The 15,594-nt window shown below is 43.8% G+C and overlaps 1 protein-coding gene across 2 annotated transcripts; it reads right to left on the bottom strand.

The window, feature by feature from the left end:
* Window positions 1-625: 625 nt before the first annotated feature.
* On the bottom strand, window positions 626-14,183 carry LOC138948336 (peptidyl-prolyl cis-trans isomerase-like 3). 2 transcript variants are annotated; one of them, XM_070319848.1, is made up of 7 exons: window positions 14,126-14,144; window positions 14,031-14,066; window positions 12,383-12,457; window positions 9,769-9,862; window positions 9,249-9,316; window positions 4,823-4,941; window positions 626-2,369 (listed from the first exon to the last, which is right to left on the bottom strand). In XM_070319848.1, exons 2-7 carry the CDS (start codon window positions 14,031-14,033, stop codon window positions 2,243-2,245), a joined length of 486 nt encoding a protein of 161 aa, XP_070175949.1. In that variant the 5' UTR covers window positions 14,034-14,066; window positions 14,126-14,144; the 3' UTR covers window positions 626-2,242. The 2 variants fall into 2 exon arrangements, with proteins under 2 accessions (XP_070175949.1, XP_070175950.1); XM_070319849.1 differs by having other exon boundaries at window positions 14,031-14,183.
* Between the last annotated feature and the right edge of the window lie 1,411 nt (window positions 14,184-15,594).

Below are 15,594 nucleotides of genomic sequence, written 5' to 3'. Positions count from 1 at the left end.
GGCTGTTGCTTGCTATATGAAAATGAAGTTTTAAATGAATGATTCAAGGGAAGAACAGTGTTACAAGACGAAGCAATCCAACAGGCAATCCAACAAGCAATCCAACAGGCAATCCATTCTAGGAAAAATGAGTTTCAAGGAAATAAATAATGCGGGGGAGGTGCAGGGGTCTAGTGGCATAGCCCCCAGAAGCTGAAGCATTTTGGCCTTTTAAATATGAATTTCAAACCCTCTGGTGATAGATAAATTGTGCTATAAAGAAAAACGCTGTTTTGCTTTTGTGGTACTCCGCGGAGAATTGAATTGCATGCTCCAAGAGAGGGGTACAATTTGTGCCAGCACTTGGGGAGTCGGCTGCACAAACACTAAGAAAGGTGCTATAAATCAAGAGTAGAACATTTTCATTTTATTCTATAACCTTGTTGGACTTATGAAAGATGTATGAATCTGATTTTGCATATTAACCCGCATCCTTTGTTCTTGCTCATGACTTTGAAAAACTCATCTGGTAAAATATTTAAATAGAAATCACCTCACTCAAAACCATGCACACACAGGTCATCCACTTTTGGGAATTAACCCTGAAGAGAATGATGTAAATTATAAATAAAAACAAACAAACGCATAAGGTAAATCAACATTTATTCAAAATTGTTGAAAGTCAACAGCATACAAGCACACTGCCTCGCAAATACAGTAGTCCCTTCCATTTCCGGCCCTTTCGTGGGCGTGAACCTACCCGGAGCGGCCAGCTTTCCCATGACTAATGAGTTTTCCTTCTATAATTGACTCTTAATGGCCGTTAACCTGTCTGACGCGGTCAACGGTCACTGATTTTTGCCCTAAGGTGCCCCTCTTACTCGACAGGAGCGGCCACTTAACGGCCACTTGTCACTTTCGCGGGCGAGCGCCTGTGGTGTGTGTGTGTGTGTGTGTGTGTGTGTGTGTGTGTTGTGTGCACAGACGGCACAGCACGAGCAGACGACATGAATACAAACTAAATACAGACATGCGCATACATGTACATTTACGGCAGTCACTTCCGGATCGATCACAGCTGATGTGAGTTTGAAACACTTGTTTATCTGACACTCAAATACATATATAATAATCCAAACAACACACATAGAAACATACGAAACAATAGCTTAGCCAGGACGATCGAGTTAAACACGCAAATAATTAAGATGTATAAACGAAAGCAAAACTAACAGAGACAATGAATCGGCGGCTCGTGGATGATCGCTTTCTTTTCTTCATGAAAACTTGATCGTGTTTTTTGGTTTTTTTTGGAGGAGGAGGGGGCCTGTAGTGAACGGCCACCTGATATTTGCGGTCACATTTGCAATGACTAATGGGTGACCGGATATGGCAGGTACTACTGTATACGACTTCTTAGACACACACACACTTTAAAAATCTAATATTTCCACCCAATTCAATACTTGCACACAGAAACACACATACACACTTGAAAACTAAGAAAACCATCTCTCTCTCTCTCAATAAGAAATATATCGTTGTCCTAGAATTATGACATAACTCGATTCTTGTCAATTTTGATGTTTCGGAGCTTTAGACAAAGCATATAATTCTCTGTGAGAATATTCTTCATAAAACAATGGACAATACATGTTAGCCACTTGGCGTTCCTTTATCTTTCTAGCCATACCAGGTTCTTCTTCTTCTGCGTTCGTGGGCTGAAACTCCCACGTACACTCGTGGTTTTTTTTTTCATGAGTGGAATTTTACGTGTATGGCCGTTTTTTACCCCGCCATTTAGGCAGCCATACGCCGTTTTCGGAGGAAGCATGCTGGGTATTTTCGTGTTTCTATAACCCACCGAACTCTGACATGGATTACAGGATCTTTTCCGTGCGCACTTGGGCTTGTGCTTGCGTGTACACACGGGGTTGTTCGGACACCGAGGAGAGTCTGCACACAAAGTTGACTCTGAGAAATAAATCTCTCGCCGAACGTGGGGACGAACTCACGCTGACAGCGGCCAACTGGATACAAATCCAGCGCGCTACCGACTGAGCTACATCCCCGTCCCATACCAGGTTCGAATATAAACACTATCTTATTTTAAAAATAATTAGTTGTGGCCCTCTGCTGAAAAGCTATCTAATTCTAACATGATTTACGCCAAACTCATGACGACGTTGATATGCCATTTTAGCTCAGCTCACTTCTTGCACATAGCAACACACACACTGAAAACGAGGTTGATCATGTTATTTTAGCCGGCTAAAGGGTTGGCGTGTATTGTAACGTTGCGTAAGCGGATGTCAGTCAGAGGACGGTAGTTCTTCTCGTTGACCGGAACTTTCTCCAGAGATTCCAGCGTCTCAAAGCCGTCGATCACTCTGCAACAAACACGCCACTTGTCCATTACAGGTAGGCGAGTCTTACAGTGGGGTAAGTGTAAAGAGGTTATCAACACTTGTCCATTACAGGTAGGAGAGTCTTACAGTGGGGTGAGTGTAAAGAGGTTATCAACACTTGTCCATTACAGGTAGGCGAGTCTTACAGTGGGGTAAGTGTAAAGAGGTTATCAACAGTTGTCCATTACAGGTAGGCGAGTCTTACAGTGGGGTAAGTGTAAAGAGGTTATCAACAGTTGTCCATTACAGGTAGGCGAGTCCTACAGTGGGGTAAGTGTAAAGAGGTTATCAACAGAAAACCTGAAAAAGGCCAGGTCTTAAAAGGGAGGAAGTCTTAAAACAGGGGGGGTTCCACTGTACACACAAAGGCATCAAAGGACACAATCCAGGCTACTTAAAATGGATCGAAGCTGCATTCTGTCTTCCTTCAATTTATAAACCAACGTGTTATACAAATTTAAAAAACAAGAAGATTAACATTATCAAGCGTTTAATTGTGAATGTGAGTGTTTGCTTTGTCCTGAATTAAACACTGACAAGAACCTTGATCTATCAGCTAGAGTGGACAAAGCAAACACTGACAAGAACCTTGATCTATCAGCTAGAATGGACAAAGCAAACACTGATAAGAACCTTGATCTATCAGCTAGAATGGACAAAGCAAACACTGATAAGAACCTTGATCTATCAGCTAGAGTGGACAAAGCAAACACTGACAAGAACCTTGATCTATCAGCTAGAATGGACAGAGCAAACACTGACAAGAACCTTGATCTATCAGCAAGAGTGGACAAAGCAAACACTGATAAGAACCTTGATCTATCAGCTAGAGTGGACAAAGCAAACACTGATAAGAACCTTGATCTATCAGCAAGAGTGGACAAAGCAAACACTGACAAGAACCTTGATCTATCAGCTAGAGTGGACAAAGCAAACACTGACAAGAACCTTGATCTATCAGCTAGAATGGACAAAGCAAACACTGACAAGAACCTTGATCTATCAGCTAGAATGGACAAAGCAAACACTGACAAGAACCTTGATCTATCAGCTAGAATGGACAAAGCAAACACTGACAAGAACCTTGATCTATCAGCTAGAGTGGACAAAGCAAACACTGATAAGAACCTTGATCTATCAGCTAGAGTGGACAAAGCAAACACTGACAAGAACCTTGATCTATCAGCTAGAATGGACAAAGCAAACACTGATAAGAACCTTGATCTATCAGCTAGAGTGGACAAAGCAAACACTGACAAGAACCTTGATCTATCAGCTAGAGTGGACAAAGCAAACACTGACAAGAACCTTGATCTATCAGCTAGAGTGGACAAAGCAAACACTGACAAGAACCTTGATCTATCAGCTAGAGTGGACAAAGCAAACACTGACAAGAACCTTGATCTATCAGCTAGAGTGGACAAAGCAAACACTGATAAGAACCTTGATCTATCAGCTAGAATGGACAAAGCAAACACTGACAAGAACCTTGATCTATCAGCTAGAATGGACAAAGCAAACACTGACAAGAACCTTGATCTATCAGCTAGAGTGGACAAAGCAAACACTGACAAGAACCTTGATCTATCAGCTAGAGTGGACAAAGCAAACACTGACAAGAACCTTGATCTATCAGCTAGAGTGGACAAAGCAAACACTGACAAGAACCTTGATCTATCAGCTAGAATGGACAGAGCAAACACTGACAAGAACCTTGATCTATCAGCAAGAGTGGACAAAGCAAACACTGATAAGAACCTTGATCTATCAGCTAGAGTGGACAAAGCAAACTGATGAAAAAAGAGGAAATCCCTTTTTTCTAGAGGGGTTCGGGGGCCTGCTCCCCCAATTTTTTTTTAAATGGTACATTAAAATCTGTGCAATCTGGTGCATTCTGAGACTCAAATTCAACTCGTTTGGATCAGGTAATAAAGACATTCACCTCACCTCCCCCACCCCTCCAAAAAACCCACCAACAACCCATCAACCAAAAAAAAAACCAACACTTTCACACACCAATGGTAACATTGTAATGGTGCATACTTACGTAATGAACCATGTATCCATAATCCAATACTGGCAATAGTATGATTCAATGCATTGAAGCTCAAAATTACTATTAGTTATCAGGAGTTTTAAGTCAGCACAATTTAACTCTCAAGCCTCCAGTGTTCTGTTCCATCTTCACTTCTCTCCATATCATTCAGTCAACAAGTTATAGATACTGTGATGAAATGGGACGCATAAAAATGGATAAATCCAGAGGAATTCGTAAGTTCCACCCCTGATCTATCAGCTAGAGTGGACAAAGGAAAGGGGGGTTCCACTGTAGGTAGGTTCAGCCAATTAGATAGCTTTAAGACCGACACAAGTGAACTCACCTGGCTTACAAGGTATATATGAACTCACCTGGCGAACAAGGTATATGAACTCACCTGGCGAACAAGGTATACTTCATGTCGAGGTGCGGCTGCTTAGCATAGGTGATGAAGAATTGGGAGGCGTTGGTGTCCAGTCCGCTACTCGCCATCGACACCATGCCCCGAGCACTGTGCTGCACACAGTCACCAGTGTTATGACAGTCCTCCAAACATCCATGAAAATCTGGTCTCGAAAAGAAGGGAATCTTTAATGTGGGTAAAATTACAGACGTTATCAATCAATCAATGAGTCTTGTATCGCGCATATTCCGTGGGTACAGTTCTAGGCGCTCTGCAGTGATGCCGTGTGAGATGAAATTTTATACGGCCAGTAGATTGCAGCCATTATGAACAGAAGATATGAAAAATCAAATGAAATTAATAGTTAAAAATTAAAATTAATAGTTTAAAAAAGAGAGAAGTCCTGAAATGGGGGTTGCACTGATCCAGGGGCCAGTTTCACACGATGGCCGTGATCAGACTGACAGTCACAGATCCAGGGGCCAGTTTCACACGATGGCCGTGATCAGACTGACAGTCACTGATCCAGGGGCCAGTTTCACACGATGGCCGTGATCAGACAGTCACTGATCCAGGGGCCAGTTTCACATGATGGCCGTGATCAGACTGACAGTCACTGATCCAGGGGCCAGTTTCACACGATGGCCGTGATCAGACAGTCACTGATCCAGGGGCCAGTTTCACACGATGGCCGTGATCAGACTGACAGTCACTGATCCAGGGTCACTGATCCAGGGGCCAGTTTCACACGATGGCCGTGATCAGACTGACAGTCACTGATCCAGGGTCACTGATCCAGGGGCCAGTTTCACACGATGGCCGTGATCAGACTGACAGTCACAGATCCAGGGGCCAGTTTCACATGATGGCCGTGATCAGACTGACAGTCACTGATCCAGGAGCCAGTTTCACATGATGGCTGTGATCAGACAGTCACTGATCCAGGGGCCAGTTTCACATGATGGCCATGATCAGACTGACAGTCACTGATCCAGGGGCCAGTTTCACACGATGGCCGTGATCAGACTGACAGTCACTGATCCAGGGGCCAGTTTCACACGATGGCCGTGATCAGACTGACAGTCACTGATCCAGGGGCCAGTTTCACACGATGGCCGTGATCAGACAGTCACTGATCCAGGGGCCAGTTTCACATGATGGCCGTGATCAGACTGACAGTCACTTATCCAGGGGCCAGTTTCACACGATGGCCGTGATCAGACTGACAGTCACTGATCCAGGGGCCAGTTTCACACGATGGCCGTGATCAGACAGTCACTGATCCAGGGGCCAGTTTCACACGATGGCCGTGATCAGACTGACAGTCACTGATCCAGGGGCCAGTTTCACACGATGGCCGTGATCAGACTGACAGTCACTGATCCAGGGGCCAGTTTCACACGATGGCCGTGATCAGACAGTCACTGATCCAGGGGCCAGTTTCACATGATGGCCGTGATCAGACTGACAGTCACTGATCCAGGGTCACTGATCCAGGGGCCAGTTTCACACGATGGCCGTGATCAGACTGACAGTCACTGATCCAGGGTCACTGATCCAGGGGCCAGTTTCACACGATGGCCGTGATCAGACTGACAGTCACAGATCCAGGGGCCAGTTTCACATGATGGCCGTGATCAGACTGACAGTCACTGATCCAGGGGCCAGTTTCACATGATGGCCGTGATCAGACAGTCACTGATCCAGGGGCCAGTTTCACATGATGGCCGTGATCAGACTGACAGTCACTGATCCAGGGGCCAGTTTCACACGATGGCCGTGATCAGACAGTCACTGATCCAGGGGCCAGTTTCACATGATGGCCGTGATCAGACTGACAGTCACTGATCCAGGGGCCAGTTTCACACGATGGCCGTGATCAGACAGTCACTGATCCAGGGGCCAGTTTCACATGATGGCCGTGATCAGACTGACAGTCACTGATCCAGGGGCCAGTTTCACAGGATGGCCGTGATCAGACTGACAGTCACTGATCCAGGGTCACTGATCCAGGGGCCAGTTTCACACGATGGCCGTGATCAGACTGACAGTCACTGATCCAGGGGCCAGTTTCACATGATGGCCGTGATCAGACTGACAGTCACTGATCCAGGGGCCAGTTTCACATGATGGCCGTGATCAGACTGACAGTCACTGATCCAGGGGCCAGTTTCACATGATGGCCGTGATCAGACCGACAGTCACTGATCCAGGGGCCAGTTTCACACGATGGCCGTGATCAGACTGACAGTCGGCCGACTGCTTCGTCACCTGACTGAGGTTGTTCACCGGACAACCATAAAGCGCGTTTCATGAGTGAATCACAGTCTCCCGCGGATAACCGAAGTCGACCAACTGCACAGTAAGACAAATGGCAAAGTCGATGGTTAATTTTAGCAACATTACCACCTCCGCTTACTCATTGCATGTGAAAATGGTCGATTTTGAAGAAGAAACTAGTCTCGGCCTGCTCTGAATAACAATGACTGAGACTTCTTGTAATTCCTTCACGTGACGTCCAATCCTTTTACGCCATAATGTGACGTCTTCAAGGCATAACCCCGATTTGTCTTCTAAATCACTCATCCAACAGATAAATTTTGAAAAACAATCACCATTTCAGAATCAAAACGTAGTGCGTGTATTCTGCTCCTGACTGTACCAATAGTCCAAATGTTCTGTCAGATCACCGCGCTTGTTTGACCACGGTGCTGGGGGAGAGCAACACAGCAATCGGCGACTCCGGTGCAAAGACGTACTGTCGGCCAACTGGTATCTCCTTCGTGAAACCCAATTCTGTCAGATTACTGTATTTCACTCGTTCAACCGCAGTTGATCGACTGTGTTTCTAGCTTATGAAACTGGCCCTTGATGCCTCGTGCTGCACATACACTCACCATTCTTATGACAGGTGTCTACATTTGGTGCTTGCATGCATTTGGTCACACACACACACACACACACACACACACACACACACACACACACACACACACACACACACACACTCTCTCTCGCACACACACACACACACACACACACACACACACACACACACACACACACTCTCGCTTAGTGGAACCCCCCATTTAAGACCCTCCTAATTAAGACTTTCTCCTTATCAAGACCTTGCTTTTTCAGATTCTTTGAGTTCATAAACCCTTTAAAGTGAACTCCAATTTAAGACTCCCTCCTTTTTAAGACCTAATTTACACAATTTCAAACTTTCTTCTCAAAATAATTTGTCAGTTTGTTAGAGATGAGAAGAGAGTGTTAACATGACGCCATCACCTAATCTATAAAGTTGGTTTCTGTGTGTGTTTGTTTGTACGACGACGATAAGCTCCGAAACGGCTGCAACGATTTAGACGGGAATTGCGAAATGTCTTTCTTGCCATCTCCTATGAGCTTTCGAAGAATCTGCAAGTCTAGGCTGGTCAAACTTGGCTCAAGTCTCCCTACTGTGTCATCTTTTTAACATGTCACAGTCTTTCACTGCGCCATATGCTGTATGTTGCGTCATTGTCGTGTTCCGAGTTTTAGCTGGACAAGTCTGGGTCACTCGAGGCTAGGCAAGAATGTATTTTCGTGTCTGTGATAGACAGTGTGTGTGTTTGTGTGCGCGCGTGCGTGCATGTCCATGTGTAATTTTATATGTATTGACAGACACAGGAGAAAGTATTTGCATGGTTGTTTATCTGTGTGTCTGCCTCTCCCTTTCTGAGTTTCTCTGGTGTGCGTATTTCTGTGTGTGCAGGCGTGCCTATGTGTATCTGTGTGTGTGTGCATGTGAGCGTTCAAGTGTTTGTGTGTGTGCCCAGTGTGTGTGTTAAAACACACATTATAAGCCAGGGTTTCATTTACTTGTGCGCCATTAAATCTGAAAATGTCCTATCACAATTCCTGTCAGTGCGTCAAAGGGCGCATTGAGATTACGTACCACTGCGCCACCAAATGTATACTTTACATCGGATTACACACACACACACATACATAGATAACACGATACAGCGGCTAATTCTCAGATGGAACCATATTGCACCATTTTGCATCTTTAGTCAAAACGCGTACAGACCTCTTTGGCGCTTCTTGCCTTCGACTATGTCCCATCAGAATTTGGTTGAAGGGGACAAATGTCCCATTGCCTTTTTCTCCCAGGTTAAACCCTGTAAGCGTATTTGTTGATGATAAAATAAGGAAACAATCATAAATCATTTCTCAAGGACGGTTCCAGAAAATTACTGTAAAGGTCGTGTGTTTTTTAAATCGGAAGAAGAGACGTCTTGGTTTGTATTATCAATGTCGTTAAAAACGATAACCTTACAACAGGTTATGTATATCACCTTACAACAGGTTATGTATAACATTAACAGAAGCTTTGAGAAACACAGCAGCCACAAGAAAAAAGCATAATTCTTACCTTGAGACTTTCTCTCAGTTCATCTTCAAACGATTCCCCCCAGATGCTCTCCCCTCCTTTCCCTGTGCCTGTACACAAAGCATAAGTCTTCAGTCAGTTTGCTACGCATTCATTATTAGGTATATATCAAGCAGGGGCGGATCAGTTCATTTTATGGGGGGGGGGTTTCCCAAAGTATATTGTGAAGATATGGGTGTGAAGGCGTGAAGCGCCGAGCCGACGGAGCGAAGCGCCTAGCTTGCTAGGGGGGTCCGGGGGCATGCCCCCCCGGAAAATTTTGAAAAAAAGGATGCAAAATGGTGCAATCTGGTGCATTCTGAGGATGATCATTACCAGTTTCAGGCAGCAGATTTTGTCACTGATTAATACCCCAAACAACAACAACCCAAAAAAAACCAATTATTATTATTTTTTTTTGTTGGCTGGGGGGGGTTTCCGGAAACCCCAGAAACCCCCCCCTCGTCCGCCCCTGTCAAGGTATATAGGTATATAGGATATTAATATATATATATATGTTTACCTGTGGGGTCACCTGTCTGCACCATAAAGCCGGCAATGTTTCGGTGAAAGTTGCAGCCATCATAGTAACTACTCGCACACAACGCCAGAAAGTTCTGTAAACAAAAATTGTGATTATAAATATAAACAAGTCGCGTAAGGCGAAATTACTACATTTAGTCAAGCTGTGGAACTCACAGAATGAAACTGAACGCACTGCATTTTTTCACAATGACCGTAGTCCGCCGCTTGTGCAAAACGGAGTGAAACTGACGAGCCTGTTCAGCGCGGTAGTGGTTTCGCTGTGCTGCATAGCACGCTTTTCTGTACCTCTCTTTGTTTTAACTTTCTGAGCGTGTTTTTAATCCAAACATATCATATCTATATGTTTTTGGAATCAGGAACCGACAAGGAATAAGATGAAATTGTTTTTAAATCGATTTCGGAAATTTAATTTTGATCATAATTTTTATATTTTTAATTTTCAGAGCTTGCTTTTAATCCAAATATAACATATTTCTATGTTTTTGGAATCAGGAAATGATGTAGAATAAGATGAACGTAAATTTGGATCGTTTTATATAAAAAAAAATTATTACAATTTTCAGATTTTTAATGACCAAAGTCATTAATTAATTTTTAAGCCACCAAGCTGAAATGCAATACCGAAGTCCGGCCTTCGTCGAAGATTGCTTTACAAAAATTTCAATCAATTTGATTGAAAAATGAGGGTGTGACAGTGCCGCCTCAACTTTTACAAAAAGCCGGATATGACGTCATCAAAAGTATATCGACAAAAAGGAAAAAAACATCCGGGGATATCATTCCCAGGAACTCTCATGTCAAATTTCATAAAGATCGGTCCAGTAGTTTGGTCTGAATCGCTCTACACACACACACGCACAGACAGACAGACACACACACATACACCACGACCCTCGTCTCGATTCCCCCTCTATGTTAAAACATTTAGTCAAAACTTTACTAAATGTAAAAAGACATTGTGAGCTAAGTATTATCAACGGTTGAACGAATCAAAAATCTAGATTCATCATTCATGTACGCATAATAAATCAGATCTTAGTTGTTGTAATGAATCCGTCATTATTTGTAGATGCAGCAAATGATAAAAATTTATGCAAATGAAAGGGAAATATTAGACTGGAACAAATTGTTTATGTTTGAAAAAGTTCTGCCATTAATACATTTTGCCTGAATAGTCTCTTGCCTGACACTGACAGATGCCAAACTCCAAACAACCAAAGAAGATAAATGACATGAAAAAAAAAAAAGGATTTTGAAAAATGAAACTTTTAAAATAAATTGTTTAAAAAGTACATTTATACACAGGCATGGGAATTGAAAATTGTAAAAAAGGCGGAAAATTTATAACTGAAGACGCGAAGCGTCAAGTCGACGGCGCGAAGCGCCTAGCCTTACTAGGGGGGTCCGGGGGCATGCCCCCCCCGGAAATTTTTTTTCTCCAAAGAACCCAGATGGTGCAATCTGGTGTCATCTGAGCTCCAAGTTTGCCATTAAATTCTGTTTTTAGAATCAGAGTTTTTAGTACAAAAATGTACCAAATTTTGCTTACATGTATTATATATGGTTTAAATTTGTAAAAAAATTTATCTGTTGAGACAAACAGGAAAATGTAACTTGTAACACAATCTGTGCAATCTGGTTTACTTTCAAACATAATAGTTCAATAACTGAGGCGGGCGGTAGCAGTGCGTGAACAAAGTACGGAAAGTTTTCGCGGGCTTTTGCGCAAAGGCCAAAGTAACCGGTGCCTTTATTTTTTCGGCGGACACTTTTGCATTTTCGGCGGAACAAAAAAAAAATTCGGCGGAAATCCGCCATTCGGCGGACAATTCCCATGCCTGTATACAATATTCAGTGGCAACAATTTTCACACAATTTCAAAGAAACAAATTGTAACGATTTAAATACAAGTATGAGAGAGAGAGAGAGAGAGAGAGAGAGAGAGAGAGAGAGAGAGAGAGAGAGAGAGAGAGAGAGAGAGAGAGAGACCAGGGTTTCATTTACTAGTGCGCCTTGCGCCATTGGCGCATACCATCTCAAAATGTCCCATTGGAATTCCCTTCAGTGCGTCAAAGGGCGCTTTGACTTTGAGATTACGTACCACTGTGCCACCCCATGCACACTTTTCACAAGAGTAAAGTGTTCGGAATGACCTAAGCAAAAACGGGCGCAAAGTCGATCAACTTGCGAGTTTATAAAATGCGCTGTGATTGGCTCTTAAAAAAATGTAATTGATTAGTATTCAACCAATCTTGTGAACTATCTGTGCTTGCGCGTTTAACTCTGTGGAAACTGTCAACAGAAACGCAATCGATCGAAACACAGACCCACACACACACTAACCAGTGATACACTGGCAAATTCTCATATCATCATAGTGTTTATGGCACCAAATAGCACTACAGTATTTTGCATCTTTCGACAAAAGTATTTTCGGACCGACTAGCCTGCTTTGCGCGTTTTGCCTTCGACTATGTAATGTCCCATCAGAATTTGGTTGAGGGGGACAAATGTCCCATTGTCTTTTTCTTCCAGGCTAAATCCTGCACACACACAAGCAGACAGACTGGAAACAGATGAGCCAAACAGACCTCACAGGCTCGTGGACACTGCTCGCAGTACAGCTCCAACTTGATGTCCCCCAGGTCAGTGTGCAGTGTGACAGACTGAAACAAAATACACACACAGTGAACAAGTACCAGTATCAAATACTGCCCACATAACTGGCAGGTGAAACTAACAAAAAATAAAATGACGCAGGGGTAATTAAAGCTGTGGTCTATTTATGACTATCCAGGGCTACGAGTTTGAAAAGATAGGGCTGAAAATCGTGTACAAAATTCTGTACAGCAAACGCAAAACCCCATCTATACTCATAGGAAAAAGTTAGGGACCACTTACGCAAACAAACACAGCTTCCAAACCACCAAACAAAATTGAATCAAATTTGTAACCTGTTTAATTCATTATCTCTGCGATCCTTTTCCAAAATATGGTGACATTTCATTCACGCATTACGTGTCAACAAGCTCTGAAACAACATGGGGGTCGAAAACAAAATTTGCAAGTTCCGAACAGTTCAGTAATGGGTGTGTCCACCGCGTTTTGCGATGCCTTCTGCAGTCCTGTTCCGCATCGAGTTTACCAGCTTCCTGCAGAAGGCCTGCATGAGGAATGGCCTGCCATTCCATTTGCAGGAACTGAAGCAGTTGGGGATGTAGACAGCTGGCTGCCGGCTGCTAGAGGAGACCTAAAATGGGCTAGGGACCGGGTTGGGTCGTCTTGGGTCAGTGCTGAAATGGTTACTTTATTGGCTGTTGGCCGAACGGACACCCGGGCTTCATATTTTTGCATGCATGTATTCGTGTTTCCAAGGCCTGAGGCTTTCGCTGTGACCCTGGGATCTTTATCGTGCGCATGCGTGCACACGGGGGTGTTCGGACACCGAGGAGAGTCTGCACACGGTTGACTCTGGGACACACATCCCGCGCCGAACTTGGGGGTTGAACCCATGCTGATAGTAACAACCGGTGTCACGATTTCATCTTTCGCCTGTGTACATATTTCCCCCTCGATATATACTCAAGACTGAAATGTTGTTTCCTGGTAAAATTAAGAAGTGAAATTATTTATGGACGAAAAGCATGTCAGTTTCTTGCATGTGAAGAAAATTGGTGGTGAAATTTAATAGATTTCACTCCCAAAATCGAATTCTTCGAAAACGTGTACCGAGTGGTTACGTCCCTTGAATAAGAAGGGAAACATTTTAGGATGAATCAAATTTCTAAGTTAAATAAACAAAATTGGTTGGACAAATTTGGCCCCATGAATGTAAGGTACACAAGGTCGCTCATCAGTACTATCGAAGGGTGTTTTTTTTGTTCAGTGTAGAGTTTATACTAGATCAATCATCAACGAGGCCGAGAATCGAAATATCAACACGGCGAAAGATGAAAACGCCACACCGGTTTTAAAGCCAGCGCCTCTACCGACTGGGCAACCCCCCCCCCCCCCCCCCTCTGTACATGATTTTCATCCCTTTCTTTTCAACCTCGTAGCCCCGGAAAGTCATAAACCACAGCTTTGAGCTCTCATTTTTGGAGAGCGTATGGGAGTGGCGAAAATAAACATCTGCCAAGTACAGTAATTTCACTGAAGTTAAAATCTAGGCAGACAAGAGTAGAAGTGATACAATTCAGAGTAAGTCATATCCACAAAAGAGATCGAGAGAATCATTACCATGTTCGCAAGAATCGTAGCAAAGTTCGTAGAAGCGGGACCTTCAACATCCAAGAAATTGGATCCGGTCCCCCACGGGAAGAAGGAGAAGAAGCAGCGTCAAAATGGCTTTGCGGGAGTGATGTCCCTTGTGAAATCATCTTTAGATAGAAAACTTGAGAAAAACCAAATGCCTGCCGAATGGAAGACTACAACTAACACAAAGTGACTCCAGACCTTCACTACTTAAAGTTTAGTGTTTTTTTTCCCCGATGCAGCCGTACTAATTTGAAGAGTCGTAGTTATTATTGGTGCTTGGACAAAAATTAATTGATGTGGACAATGGCCAACATCATACATAGTGCAAATCACAAGGGAAAGAGTGTACTTGTAACGGCCATTTAGTACCAACCTCAGATATCCCTATGAAACACTACTTCCTCACCCCACTCGCTTACTCGTATACTCGCCAAATCTTACGTATGAGAAACGGAGAACTGGTCAGTGTATCAATCAATCAATCAATATGAGGCTTATATCGCGCGTATTCCGTGGGTACAGTTCTAAGCGCAGGGATTTTTTTTTTATATTATTTTTTTATGCAATTTATATCGCGCACATATTCAAGGCGCAGGGATTTATTTATGCCGTTTGAGATGGAATTTTTTACACAATACATCACGCATTCACATCGGCCATTTCGGCGTATATCCTACTTTCCACGGCCTATTATTCCAAGTCACACGGGTATTTGGTGGACATTTTTATCTATGCCTGTACAATTTTGCCAGGAAAGACCCTTTTGTCAATCGTGGGATCTTTAACGTGCACACCCAATGTAGTGTACACGAAGGGACCTCGGTTTTTCGTCTCTTCCGAAAGACTAGCACTTGAACCCACCACCTAGGTTAGAAAAGGGGGGGAGAAAATAGCGGCCTGACCCAGGGTCGAACACGCAACCTCTCGATTCCGAGCGCAAGTGAGTGCGTTACCACTCGGCCACCCAGTCCCGATCAACACTAAATGATGATGATGATGCTGATGCTGATGATGCTGCTGCTGCTGATGATACTTGAACTTGAACTTGAACTTGAACTTGAAGTTTACTATGTGGTAGGCTGTGTAGCCTTTACATAGGTCCTATTACTAGACTGTAGCATGCGTGGCGGGCTGTTCTACAATCTAGACTAGGCAGGTAGGGTTGTACATAGAAGTACTGTGGCGCCAGAAATTGTCTATCCTGGTCTTAAAGCTGTTGACTGATGGCGCTGTTACTGCCTCTTCAGGCAAACCGTTGTTCCAGGTGTTCACTACTCGCTGGGAGAAGTAATTGCTTCGTACGTTCAGTCTACAGTGGTCTTTGCCGAGTTTCAGAGAGTGGCCTCTAGTGTCTCTACTGCTGATGGGCTCAAAGTGGGGTCTGTCCGCTTCGTACATGCCGTGCACATACTTGAAGGTGTCTATCATGTCGCACATAGCGTCTTGTTGTGTGGCTGCCACACTGAGTGCCCGTATTCCAGCTTGGGTCGGACCAGACTCTTGTATAGTTGGATGAACATTTCCTCCGTCAGGTAGTCAAAAGTTC

Source organism: Littorina saxatilis, linkage group LG15 (genome assembly GCF_037325665.1).
Source record: "Littorina saxatilis isolate snail1 linkage group LG15, US_GU_Lsax_2.0, whole genome shotgun sequence".
Lineage (NCBI taxonomy): Eukaryota > Metazoa > Mollusca > Gastropoda > Littorinimorpha > Littorinidae > Littorina > Littorina saxatilis.
The sequence above is the reverse complement of the archived record's forward strand: the minus strand, read 5'-3'. Positions and strand labels throughout refer to the sequence as shown.